This window comes from Eleutherodactylus coqui, chromosome 12 (assembly GCF_035609145.1).
Source record: "Eleutherodactylus coqui strain aEleCoq1 chromosome 12, aEleCoq1.hap1, whole genome shotgun sequence".
Lineage (NCBI taxonomy): Eukaryota > Metazoa > Chordata > Amphibia > Anura > Eleutherodactylidae > Eleutherodactylus > Eleutherodactylus coqui.
The window spans coordinates 32,382,387-32,396,696 of NC_089848.1; the positions used below are offsets into that span (position 1 = coordinate 32,382,387).

A 14,310-nucleotide genomic window follows, 5' to 3' on the forward strand; every position below is an offset into this window, starting at 1 on the left:
GTGTTGCTTATACAGATGAGCTCCTGCTATTCTAACTCTTTGCATCAATTCTACACAAGGAGCGCTGGTTTTTCTTTATAAGATTGATCTTTGTAGCCTACACGGGTACTTAATATCTTCACGGAGGTCATTAGAGAAGTACTAAGCCTTGTAGATGTGATTTCAGTAGATAAAAGACAGAAAACAATCACTATTAGCTGCATTTAGTATCTGTTTCTGTTGGTGCTTCGTTCCTCCTCCCCCTCCCCTCTGTTCTCTATACACTTTAATGAGCAAGATGACTCATCCTCTTCCTGTTCTGCTGTTTTGTCATCTTCAGTAAAAGAGATATGCAGTGGATAGTAAGTTGGGAAGAAGGAAGATACTCATGTCCAGCAATTTAGAGTGTTTTTTCAGCACAAAACTGCCCTTTTAAGTACAAGCTCAATTCCAAAAAAGTTGCGATGCTGTGTAAAATTTAAATAAATGTAAAGAAAATTTCAATTTCTAAAGGAGGTAATTTTTTTTTTAATGAAATGGTAAAATATCTCCCTTTCCCCTCTGATATGTTCTATGTTTTACTGTGAATAAAATATGGTTAGATGAACTCTCCCAATCATTACATTCTTTTTGTCTTTATATTGTACACAACATCCCAACTTTTTGGAATTGGGTTTGCAAATTGCATTTTTGCTAGTTATCACATCGACAATCATATATTCACAAGTTGTTTGAAAGTTATTGACCATTTTAAAGAATGACAGAATTTCCTCCATGCCCTTTCAGAATACCAGGGCTGAAATGTCTTAATTAGAGATGAGCGAACGTACTCGTTTAGGGCGATTTCGCAATCGAGCGCCACTTTTTTCGAGTAACTGACTACTCGGGTGAAAAGATTCGGGGGGCGCCGGGGGGCAGGTGGGGGGGTGGCGTGGTGGAGCGGGGGGTAGCAGTGGGGAACAGGGAGGAGCTCTCTCTCTCTCCCCCCCACTCCCCTCTGCAACCCCCCGCCCCCCGGCGCCCCCCGAATCTTTTTGCCCGAGTAATCAGTTACTCGAAAAAAGTGGTGCTCGATTGCGAAATCGTCCTAAACGAGTACGTTCGCTCATCTCTAGTCTTGATGTATATGCAAAAACAGCAACAACTTGCAGGTAAATCTGTACACACGTATAATACTGAAAATAAGGAAGAAGCCGGCTTCATGGCCATTTCATGTCAAACAATTCTTTATTCTTATGATACAAATTAAAAGTGACAGATCTGAAGCTTTTAAGAAATACACAAAGTGCAGCTTTACTGACCATACAGATATTGCTCTAGATTAATTACAGTTTTGTTCCAGTCTATAAAATTTAAAGCAACCTGTGCAGTTAAATCAGCTTTGGTTTGAGTGTCGGAGCAGTAAGGAGCTTCCAGGGTAGTTTTTGCTTATCCTCCAAGTCACAAGTCCACCTTATTAAAGCTCCACTTCCTGTGGAAACGTAATGTGTCTCTCAGCGGGTCTTTTTTATTGTTAAGTTCAATGCTGGAAATGATAAACTAAAGCAGTGGGTTATTCCAACCTGTTTGACCATTTTGTAGATCTTAAGCACGTAGAATGAGAAGAACCTTTGGTGTCTCACAGTGGCATTACAAATAAAGTACAGTAAAAATATATAGAGTAAAAGTGAAGAATAAAGCCCGTCCAGAAGTGGAAACATCGACAGGAATTTTCTACTGCAGGATTTAAGCCATTTGTGCTGCATATGCACTGATGTCTCCAATATCGGAGTCTTGAAGAACAGCTTTGTGAAGCCATGAGGAACATGTTCTGCTTTCCGTGTCACACCTCAACATTGCAAGATTGTCAGCAACATTTAACCATTTTTATATAATGTGCATATACGGAACCTTCATACATTGAGCTTTGGTCCAGCATTAAGACAAGCAAAGGCATTTCACATTTGTCTTTTTGGTTATAGCTTGAGTATTTTAATACGCCTCTACTTTTTTTTTTATTGATTCCATGTCTTATGTCTATCAAGGATTTTGGGGGAAACCAAAACTTGCTTCAATAATTGTCAAAAAAAATGATAAAACTGGAAAGCTGAGTTTTTGTAAAGTAGCAGATCCACATTTTTGTGTAAGAAGGGAAATATGCCACATTTTATATTTAGGTGTAATTTCCATTCTATGGACTCGTACTTTTTGTGTCTCCAACATCACATGGAAGCACACATTGATTGTGTTTTTCCCTTCTTATCTCACGCCATATTATGGTTATATTGTCCTCAAGAAACATTTCTTCTAGGGAAGAAGATGATGCCTTACAAAGGTACAATACGGTGGCACACAGAGTATCTGAGGGTCTATAAGACAGACATGTGCCGGCATAAAGAGTCCATGCGCATAACATAAACCACCAGATGTTTGGTAAGCATTTGATATTTTCAGATATCCAAGATGCTATTTTTTTCTAGGAAATATTCTAGGTCTGATCTCATTGGAGAAGAATGATTAAGGTTGCAAAATCAGGTCCTAGCTTCAACACCTAAAATAATGTGGTTCTGCGGGGTCCACAGCCCATTCCTTAAGGTGGACTAAGATACTGTAACGCTGCTGCAGAAGAAGAGTAACACTTGATTTTTACACTCTTCTCAACTCTTTTGGTGACTCTAGCAGTTTGCTTTGTTGGGAAGCGGATATTTTACAGTAATGTGAAGTTAATTTTGATTGAATGTATCATTATTTTGATATAGAATTTACCTTACCTACAAAGCCCTACGTTGGCCCCATAACATAAAAGCTGAAAGTTCTGATGGATTTGTCCAGCTATGAATTATGTGTCTGGATTTGTCTTCTCTTTACATTTAGCTTCGTCTATTTCACATATTTCAAATATACAGTATTTGAACAAAAATTAAAATATTTTGCAGTTAAGATGGATTTTTTAATGGTCTGGGTCATTTTTATAAGTGAACATTTCACTATGAGATGATAAATCACGGAAGACTTTCAGCTTCTGCTCAGATATAATTTGATATTGAGTTTGCTCGCACATCGTTACATACAGCCGATCCATCGCGTTTCACAATCTCAGACTCTCAAATTTAGATATTTGAAGACTAAACAATTTTGGATTTTCTCTCTCACTATTTTTTTGTGTGTGAGCAGGCATAGAGATCTAAAGAAATAGATACTTTTTAGCTTAGTGATATTATGCAAAGAGGAAAAGAATGCATTTTAGGGACTGGGGAACTAGATTGAAAATCTGCACCAAAACTTCCATGTGTAAAGCCTGCTTACAAGAGATGAGCGAGTATACTCGCTAAGGCACATTCCTCGAGCGAGTAGTGCCTTAGCCAAGTATCTCCCCGCTCGTCTCTAAAGATTCGGGGGCCGGCGCGGGTGACAGGTGAGTTGCGGCGGGGAGCAGGGTGGAGCAGGGGGGGAGAGAGGGAGAGATCTTCCCTTCGTTCCTCCCCGCTCTCCCCCGCCGCTTCCCGCCCCCCGCCGGCCCCTGAATCTTTACAGACGAGTGGGGAGATACTCGGCTAAGGCACTACTCACTCCAGTAATGTGCCTTAGTGAGTATACTCGCTCATCTCTACTGCTTACACATCTATGTCGAGGCTTCCGTTTTCCTGCTCCATTTAGGGAGCATGAAGGGGGAATCCCCTGGCTGTATGGATCAGTCTTATGACAGACCCCATTGGCTGTAAGAGGGTCCGTTCGGTTTCCGCTTAGCTGCCCAGCATTTTACTGAAAGCAAAAGCGCCGCATGCAATGCTCTTCCAGTATTTTGTGCCAGATCTGCGATGGAACCCCTGAATGGAGTAGTGAACCTGGCCTTATCTGCAGCTTATTTCATGGCGTTGATGCAAATTTGGCTGCAGATTTTACTCATTGTATTGCAATAAGTGAAATCCATGGTAAGAAAACACAGTACCGTATATACCGGCGTATAAGGCGACGGGGCGTATAAGACGACCCCCCAACTGTCACCTTATACGCCGGTATTCAGTGGAGAAAAAAAAAAAAATTTTATTACTCACCTCCCACGGCGTTCTGTCGCGCTCCGGCAGGATGTCGCTCGCTCCGGCAGGCTGTCGCTCGCTCCTCGTCCCCGCCGCAGCATAGCTTTCTGAATGCGGGGCTTGAAATCCCCGCTTCCAGAAAGCTAATACACACGCCGGCAGCCATGACATCATTGAATGGCTGTGATTGGCTAAAGCACATGTGGCTTCAGCCAATCACACTATTCAATGACATCATTGAATGGGTGTGATTGCTAACACGTGCGCCTTCAGCCAATCACAGCCATTCAATGATGTCATTGAATAGTGTGATTGGCTGAAGCCACGTGTGCTTTAGCCAATCACAGCCATTCAATGCTGTCATGGCTGCCGGCGTGTGTATTAGCTTTCTGGAAGCGGGGATTTCAAGCCCCGCATTCAGAAAGCTATGCTGCGGCGGGGACGAGGAGCGAGCGACAGCCTGCCGGAGCGAGCGACATCCTGCCGGAGCGCGACAGAACGCCGTGGGAGGTGAGTAATAAAATTTTTTTTTTTTACACTTTTTTTTTTTTTGTATTACCGGCGCATAAGACGACCCCCGACTGCAGAGCAGATTTTTCGGGGTTCAAAAGTCGTCTTATACGCCGGTATATACGGTATATGTTAGTCCTATATATACAAATCCCTAGCATGAGGAGCATCACCTGTGGATATCTGATGTTGCCTGTGTATAGGGTTTGGCTTTTATGCAATTCTGGTGCAAATTTATTAACCAAATTTCTGCAACAATTTCTGGCAATATCACCAGCTGTATTCTTAACCCAAAAGTGCCGATGTGAACGAATAATAAACACTAAGCAAGTATCGGTGAGGGAAAGGTGGGTTTAAGAGAAACTCTTACTGTTGACAAAAAATATAAAGAGTAAGATTGCTCTTACTTCTTATTTTTTCAATCTGCGATAGTGGCTCACGCCATACAAAGACATTTTTAACTTTTGACACTGGTTGTCACAGTATCTCCCCTATTGTGGCAACCATCTTCATAAATCCTACTTGGAGATTTAAAGGGGTTGTCCTAGTTGTAAGATTGATGACCTGTCATTCGGATAGGTCATGAATAGCTGATCAGCAGAGTCCACTACATGGGACCACCCTCGATCAGCTGATTGCTGGGGGCCAGTGTTCTAATGTTCAAAGCTGCTTTGTTGCCAACAGTAGTGGGTTCAGTTCATTGCACAGAAGCCCAGTGTGGTAATGCAGGTTAAATCCCATTCACTTCAATAGGACTCAGTTTGAAGTGCTAAATGATTCCACGTGCTGAGCTGTCTACTTCAAGCAGTAAAGCAGCTTCATACATTAGAACACCACCCCTGGGGACCAGGTGGTCCCAGGTGGTGAACCCCACCACCCCTGGGGATCAGGTGGTCCCAGGTGGTGAACCCCACCACCCGTGGGGATCAGGTGGTCCCAGGTGGTGAACCCCACCACCCCTGGGGATCAGGTGGTCCCAGGTGGTGAACCCCACCACCCCTGGGGATCAGGTGGTCCCAGGTGGTGAACCCCTGCCAATCAGCTATTGATGACCTATCCTCAGGATAGGTCATCAATCCTAAAACTGGAACAACCCCTTTAATAATTGTTCCTAACACTTTCCGGTTGAAGACCCTTCGGTGGAGCTGCTACTTTAGGTTTCAGCACTAGAGTGGAGAGCAGATTATTTCATCGGTAGCTGCAATGTATTTCAGGTCTTTACAATGGATAAAACCCACAGAGTAAACCTTTCAGAGGGAAATAAAATGCATCTATACAATAAGAATTCTTCTGCATCAATTCAGTCTACAGTATTATCCAAAGCACAGAAAACAAGGAGAATTAAATTAAATAAATGTACAAAAGAAAAGTGCCCCCCCCTCCCCCCTCCCGTTTTTTTTTCTTTTTTTACTTTTTACAAAATTGACATGATCTTTATATGTAATAGGATAAAAGGGATAAGTGACTACAAACAATTATGGTTTACATATTTACATCTTTCCTATCATTGAGTTGAGTTATTATTCTTGTTGGGCCTGCAAAGTTACTAAGATGAATATAGGAAGCATTACATCACATTTCAAGAATACAAAAACATAATAGAAAATTATAAAACGGTAAAAAAAATGTTCCAGTGTGTCAAGAGCTGATTTAGTGGCTCAATGCAGAAGGGACTGACAGTTTTTGTCATTTTGCAGTGGGCACAGATTGTTAATGTGGCCATATTTGCGCTCACTGTATAAGCTGTGTCAGGGCTTTTACCCACTAGCATTTTTTTTAACGCTGCGTTTTTTTCAATGGGACTTTCTAATGTTAAAATCGCATCGCAGAAAAATCGCAAAAGCACAAACCTGTGATTTTTCTGCGATGCAATTTTAACATTAGAAAGTCCCGTTGAAAAAAAAACGCAGCGATATCGCAGCATTAAAAAAAACGCTAGCGGGTAGAAGCCCTGAGGAAAACAAATGTGCATGTGGATATAGTCAGAATCTTCCTTCAATGACAGCGACGGGCCAGACATGTTCTGTAAACACACACATCTGATATCATTTTGGTTTCTTGCTACTTTAACAGTCCTACTTCAGACTGCGCAGTGAAGGATTCAATAGTTTGAGATCTTTGTGTTCAATATACAAAAGTTGATCCGTATTCTACGTCTATGAGATTTTTCCTTTGGTGTGTACATTTGTGAGGTAATCATGATTGTACGTTGTTACTTATTCACATTTGTGGCCAATTAGTTGAATCATTTTTAAAGGCTGCTAATGGTTGTTTTAAAGTAATGTACAGTGTTTATAGCACAAAAATAACACAATTTTCATCATTTTTGCTGATGTGTCCCCCTTGGTGCTGCCGCTAATCTGCACTGCTAGGAGCAGGATCTGGGCAAAATTAGAATCCTTCCCCTTCTGGTGCTGGCAATATAGTCTCTTCATACTTCCTCTGCAGAAGGAGTCTTCTCAGCTATAGTACTATGCTACGACAGAGTCTACAGAGCAGAAAGCTATATCTACTGGCTGCTCTCTGGTCAACAGAGGACACCATGCAGAGGTCTGGCTGTGGGAGAACGACTGAATGTTTTGTCCACCGGCACTCAGCTCATTGGGTGGACGTGCACTTTGCTATACACTTTGAACACCAGGTGGTGCTATACTATGGAAGTGAATGTCGTAACTGTTCGCAGTAATTTTTTAAATGCATATACATTGGAAACATAATTTTGTATGATCTGTGCAATGAATATGGTATTCAATAATAGAATACAACAGTAGGTTTTTAATGGCATGTATACATTTTTGTTGAAATGAGGAAACAATTTTGTTCAAAATGCATGTAGCCTTAATGTATTTGATATACATTTTAGTCTTTATAGGGGTTGTCCTGAACTTGCACTATTAGTGATCAATCCTCAGAATAGGTCATCAGTAGTTGATCAGCCGAGGTCCGATCAGCCAATCAGCTGTTCGCCAGGCCACTATCAGTAGTCTGGATTGATACTGCAGGCACAGCTTCTTTTAACTTCAGGGGAGCTGTGCCTGCATTACCAACTGGGCTGCAATACAGACAGTGCTATCTACTTCAAGAGCTGATTACGCTGATAATGGCCCAGTGAACAGCTGATCAGCAGGGATCAATAGTAAACCTCCTGGACAACGCTAACATCTCTCAAAGTTTATTAATTATGTATTTGCAGTAACAATTTGGATACTAATACATTGGGGAATATAGCTGATACTTGTCGACATTATTCACAATTATCAGCAATGATAGCGCCCCCACCAGCTCACTGTGGACTCTTAGCTCAGTTTGGATGCCAACAGTCCATTCCTTATCTTTCATTGTTGCTATAGTACATTATAGTCCAGAAGCGCATTCACAATAGTCTGTGTTTCAATGCTGAAATATCTCAACATTCCATCATGGGCTCAAAGGCTAAACAACACTCTGGGGATGTGTACTTTGGGAAGTGTCGTCTTTACATTAGGCACTATTCAGTATTATGATGTAGGCAAAACTAACTCTTGCACTGCGTCATAGGAGCACAACTAAGCTATTAGGATGTGTATGATCAGAATTTGGTTGATAACTTCCAGTGATAATCAGCAGAATTGTGATTGCAGCTCTGGACTATACGACAGGCTATGGGCTCCTTCACACGTGTGCTGCGATTTTCAGTTGGTCATGTCACGGCCGCAGCACCATTGAAAATCGCATGGACAAGAGGCATCCGTGACCAAGTCATGGCTGCATCTCCTGTTAATGCGCTCGTTCAGGCGGCCTGGGTGCGGCGAATGTACACTGCACCTGGAATACCATCGGGCAGGGGAAGAGAGTTAAGCTCTACTAAACTGCCTCCCCCTCTCTGCCCCCTCGCTGTTGGCAAGGGGAGGGGGTGGGAGCTAGTATGTTAAACTCCCAGTTTAAATGGGCATATACCGGCAGCGTAAAAACACCTGGCTGGCCAAGATAGCGCATACAGTGTGCATTTCGGCCGGGCATTTTTACACCGGCCAGGAAAGATAGTCCCTGAACTATCTTCCAGCCAGAATATGGTGGCAGCTTCCCTAGACTCCTATAGGAGCCTATAGAAGCTGCCAGAGAAGGGAGGTGGGTCTTTAGCAGCATGTCTGCTTAACTCCCACTCCCTTCCCTCCTCCTCTCCGCCCCTCACCGGCTGTCGGATGGGGTGGAAGCTAGTGTGCTAATCTCCTGCTCCGTCCCGCCCCCTCCCCTTGCTGACAGCTGACAAAGGGCAGAGAGGGGGAGAGAATGGGGAGGGAGTTTAACAGATCTTCAGCTAAACTCCCTCCCACCGTATGCGCGGTATATCTTTTTGGGCTGGTTGTTTTTATGCACCAGAAAATAGGTCATCTGAACTGTTGCATTGGAAAAACGCGGCCGATATTTGCTCGTGTGAATAAGCCCCGTAACTCAGGATCAGTAATGCTACAAAGCTACTCAGTTTTTTTGTAGATAAGTTCTGTATATTATCTATGAAATAGTCTTAAATTGTGAATATACAATCTAAAGTAATTGTATAATCCCCGTTAATTAATTTTAAGCATGTTATAAAAAAAAACGATACCTTATAAATATACTACAATCTGCTAATATACCAGCAAGTGGATGTTTAAAGATATTGATTCAAGTCTCAAACAGAAGTTTAAAGAAGGCTGTAGGATGATATTAGATTCCGAGCTTCTTCTTAACGTTCTTGCTTCACAAGTTTTCACTGCTCCATTTCTGTACTTTGGGGCGCCAATCCTTTCTTCCTTGCCAATGCTACTTTTAAAAATCATGTAATCTTTACACTAAGTATATATGACTCCTGTAGAAATATATAGTGCCCATATATAAGAGCACATGCATTGTGCCCTTTTTGCGGACATTTTTACAAGTAACAGTGGAGAAGGGTAGATGCTTTACAGTAAACATGGTAGACGTACACAGCGACAACTGTAAGGCCAGTGATACAATGTGATGTTGTGATTGCTACTGAGACAAAGAGAATCATTATTTTGTATTAAAGGAGTTAGCCACAAAAAAGTATAAAAAAGTCTTTTGACATTACTGTTAACTTACAAATACAGTCTTTACTTCTTCATTGTTCAAGTTTGCCTCGTCCACATTGGCTCCACCCCATCTCCTGTCTGTTCCTCCGTCCATAAGATGGCTGAAAATGGGGGAACACATGACCAAAGACGTCACTCAGCCTCCTCCGTACTAATACACAGTGGGGGAGGCTGGGTGATGTCCACAGTCACTTCATATTCAGCCACTGTATGGATTAAGCAAATCAGAAGAATAGAGGAATGAAGGAACAAAAACTGCATTAGTAAGTTAACAATTAGGAGTTTTGAAAAGCATTGTCTACTCTTTGTTGTAATGTGCCCAACCCGTTTAAGATATGGGAAATAATGGGGATTATTAAAATGTGCAAGATTTATCAAAGTAGCTCTGCTGAATGATACATTTGTCAAATTGTAAGGCTGCCTAGTCTAGGTTTAGACCATCAATTAGTTGGCTTAGATTATGCTATAAATGGTGCAAAAATTTGGGTAAAATTCATGACAATTTGGTGCAATTTTTGATGCTATCTAGACCATGACCTTTTTTTGGACACATCGTATGAAAAGTGTTCGAAAGTGTCTAAAAACACACAGTGGCGCAAAGCATGTAAGAGTTTTCTGGAGTCATTTGTGCATGAAAATTTGTATTTTGAATAGTATATTTGGACCAATATACTTCCAATAATAAAGATTATTATTATTATTTACAGCACTTAACCCTTTCCAATGCAATTTGTATCCTGGTTTTCCTAGGGGGCTTACTCTTCTGCTGTTATACAATGGCGCTATCTGCTGGCTAAAGCCAGTACTGCATGAGGTGACACGTTGGATAGGTTCCGACAGCAGAGAGGCTGGCAGTATACAGTAAGAGACGTCTTCCAACATCAGAGCTGTACAGCCTTAAATCATAATGTCTTCAGAGGTCAGACAGTGGATTGGAAAGGGTTAAAAGTGTAATGTGACTTTCACAAAATGTTGCTGTTAACAGCATGTTTCAGTAATGGTCTCAAGATGGAGCAACAGATGATCCCATAAGGAAACAATAAAACTTTATACTCCAGTAAGGCGACAAGAAGCATACGCTCCTTTATGCAATGTCTGCGGCATGGCTTTATGCTACAGCTCATTGGCATTGACTGTGCTTGTGTAGTTTCCGCCTTATGAAGTATATCAAGGCTGAATTCTTGTGAATAAGGCCTAAGAAGAAGCTTACAATCCAGTATCTGCAGATTTCTTTAAAATGCTTGTTAGCGGATGAATATTTTTAGCATATTAGAAATTAGTTCTACGGACAAAAATGGCATGTATGGTCCGAACAGGAAGAATCTCATCACTCATTGATATCAGTTTACAAAAACGCATGGAACGCCTGGTCACATGAACCAAATAAACAGCTACTTACACACATGTGAAAAACACCCTATCATTCCTTCAATTTCCCATTTGGTTTGTTTTCTTGAGCTGCTTCTTTTCTTAAGATTCTAAATATTTTTCTTTGGCTAAAAGACTTTGGAGAGAAAATACAGAAAATGGCTGCAGAGCTCAATTGTGGAAACCTAACTTCCCCTACTTCTTCTCTTAGAATTTTTTGTGGCAATGTAAAATATTTCCTTGTGGGACAAGGAAATTAGATGCAGCATGAAAATAATAGTTCATTGGCACTGCATGATGCAAACCGAATATAATCTACTTCTCCAATGTATGAACATGGAATCCATGTTTCAAAAAATCATGTTAGCAAAACTGCATTTTCATTAAAGCACTCAACAAATGCATCAAAACACAGTTGTAAGGGCTCGTTCACATCAGCGTCGGAAGCTCCATTTGGAACCTATGTCGCTGATATCTGCTAAAAAACAGGACAAAATAAGCTGCCCTAATTTGTCCTGTCAATTTTGGCAAAATGCTGGACCGTTGGCTGGAAATCTCATGGATCCCATTACAACCAATGGGGTCAACTTGGCACTGTTCGGTTCTGTCGTAAGACGGATCCGTTTGGCTAGGGGGTGCCATTTTCCTGTTCCCGAGCAAAACAAAAAAATGGAACCCATGAACACTGATTTGAACGAGCCCTAAGTGCAGCAAAAAGTAATACAGGAAAAATGATAAGTTCAGTTTCAATATAAAGTAATAGTTTTGAATGAAATACATTACTTTTGTTTGCACACAGTAGACAGTGAGCCGTGTAACACAACGGTAAGCTCATCATAGAGAAGTCCAACAATCTAGGTTTGCAACACCATTTTTCTGGCTTTGGTTATCAGTGAAGATTTCATAGTGAATGAGCACTTTAGGACCTGGAAGTCTACAATTGATCCTCCAGGGGGCAGGCTTGTTTTCTTTTTACATAGATAAAACATTATCTTGTTTTATTCAAACACTGATCGCATTGTCATGATATACACACAATGTATTCAGTTATTTGGTATTTTTGTGACGTCCATAGAAAAAAAAATTGTCTTTTTTTTCGGAACTACTATCACACACACTAAGTGTTGTGCAATGTTTTTGGAAAACTCATGAATACAGTAAATTAATAAATTGTTCTGTCCACCAGTGTTTTGTTCAGTCTTTTACTTACAAGGATGATGAACAGGCATTTCAGAGTTCAATCTCAAAGTTTTAGGAATTTTCTTCCATTGAGTCTGTTAAAGACTCCATCGGGCCTCCTGTTCCCGGCTCATGTTGTTTTAAGCGTTTTATTGTGTTCTTGAGAGCTTGTCGCTTGTTGCAGAACCACACCCGGACAACTTCCCGATCATAGTTCAGCTTCTCTGCAATTTCTGTCATTTCCTGTCCAGACGGGTGTGTGTTCTTCTCAAAATGGGCGTTCAAGATCTCTAGGGCCTGTGGAGTAAATGAGGTGCGCCTCTTGCGTTTTTTTGAAGGCTCGCTGCCGATAAATTCTGTCAGGTTCTGCATACCTGCTCGGTGGCGGGCCTCAGCCTCGGCCATCCACCTCTCAAGGACTGGCTTTATCTTCTGGGCACTTTTAGGGGTGATGTCCAGCTTTTCAAACCTGGCAGGATACAAAAGGCCAGGGTTCAGTTTGGCTGTCAGACTGCTAGCTATAGTGTTCTCTTGGGCTTCCTGTGGTAGGAAAAAGTGGCTTCTCAGGATGGTGTGTCTGAGGGGAAAATTGAAAAAGAAGAGTCTTACACTGATGCTCTGCCAGGGTGGGACTTCCTGCCTGACTGACTAATGGACTGGCAGAGGTACTTAACAAGGACATTATGTTCTATGATAAAACAATACTGACCACAGACATGCAACATTTCAAACAATCAGTAGTATAGAAAGGAGAATGTATGACTTATAGTATATTAAACCGCAGTAATAAAGTGTACTGGAGCAGCAAATAGTGTTACTTTAGGCTTTGGAATACTTAACGTCAGTCTTCTAGCACTTATTAAATATAATTTGATGCAAAGTAGGGTCCAAAAATGGTGATTCACTGAATATAGTAACATGAGTAAGTTACTACATCTCCTATATAGCCCACACCTGGCAAATGCATATACAGTGGACAACTATGTGTAAGCTACATTGGTAAGTGTTTGGACAGAATTTGTAATCCAGAAGCCTCCAACGTTTTGTAGGTCGAGAGCCACTTTTCAATACTACTGGTGGTATGAAGCTACACTGAGTATTAAACAGGAAAACACCTATTAAAAATCTATAATATCTTTATATCACTAGGTCATATGGTCATAGGTAGGGCTATATGCCCTACAGTCAATGCTTAGGACAACCTTGTACAACAGTATGTGGAGATGGGGAATCACATGCAGGTGGCTTAAGAGCCACTTGTGGTCCTGAGCCACTGGTTGGGGAGCAATGATGTAGGACATTGACAATGTATTTCTCATTTTTGGGGGTTATAAGAACATTGTTACATAGAAAGATACATTTGATACCTCAGTCTTGTTTAAAAGAAACCTCAACTTATTGCTCTTTAGAGCCTTACATCTTTCCTGTTTGCTTACTATTTCCACTGGAAAGTGCAGCTTCATTTATAGTCAAGGGGCAACACATACAGTAAGAAATTGAACATTGACTCTAACAGAAAGCAGAGATTTCAAATCTTGAAATGGGAACAGTTTGATGGTATACAAGCCCGTCAGTTGCTAAGTTCTTAACTGTCTCTCCATGAAATATCTACAAGAGCTTCCTCAGATGGTGATACTTTTTATATAGGGTATTAAAGTTGAGTGAACGTACTCTGCCGAACTTGATGCTCTTTCGAGTATTAGCTTACTCGATGGTGCTCGCTCCTCGAACGAGCATCAAGCCGTGTTCAACCCTGCCCCAGCTCTAGGAAGGAGAGAGAGAGAACACACGAACCAAGAAAAAAAAAGCTCAGCACCCGGCGTCCCACATACAAAAATGCTCGAGTCTCCCATTATAGTCAATGGGGTTCGTTACTCAAATAGAGCTCTAAAATTTTATGAAAAGCTCGACTCGAATAACGCGGACCCGAGCATTTGGGTGCTCACTCATCTCTATAGGGTATACGAGCTGCAGCAGCCACTGGTTCCCGGTGCTGAATCCTGGACTCCCAGTAACGGTTTATTCTGAATGCTGTGGTTTTGTACCTCTCAGTGATGGACATTTTCGTTAATGTAAAGTGATATATTTACAGTCTCTTGTAGGTGTATTTGCTGGACAGTTAAAACCTTAGTGGGGTTTCATGATTGCTTTTTGTCATTCCCATACTGCAGACCATTTTACGGTTC

General features: G+C 41.4%; 1 protein-coding gene across 1 annotated transcript in view; it reads right to left on the reverse strand.

Annotated features, from left to right (window-relative positions):
- Positions 1 to 12,076: 12,076 nt before the first annotated feature.
- The window catches only part of POU6F2 (POU class 6 homeobox 2), a 558,245-nt gene continuing 556,011 nt past the window's right edge, over positions 12,077 to 14,310 (reverse strand). Inside the window, exon 10 of the mRNA XM_066584657.1 lies at positions 12,077 to 12,701. Within this exon, the coding sequence (XP_066440754.1) occupies positions 12,197 to 12,701 (505 nt within the window). The 3' untranslated portion in view covers positions 12,077 to 12,196. The remainder of the gene's footprint in view (positions 12,702 to 14,310) is intronic.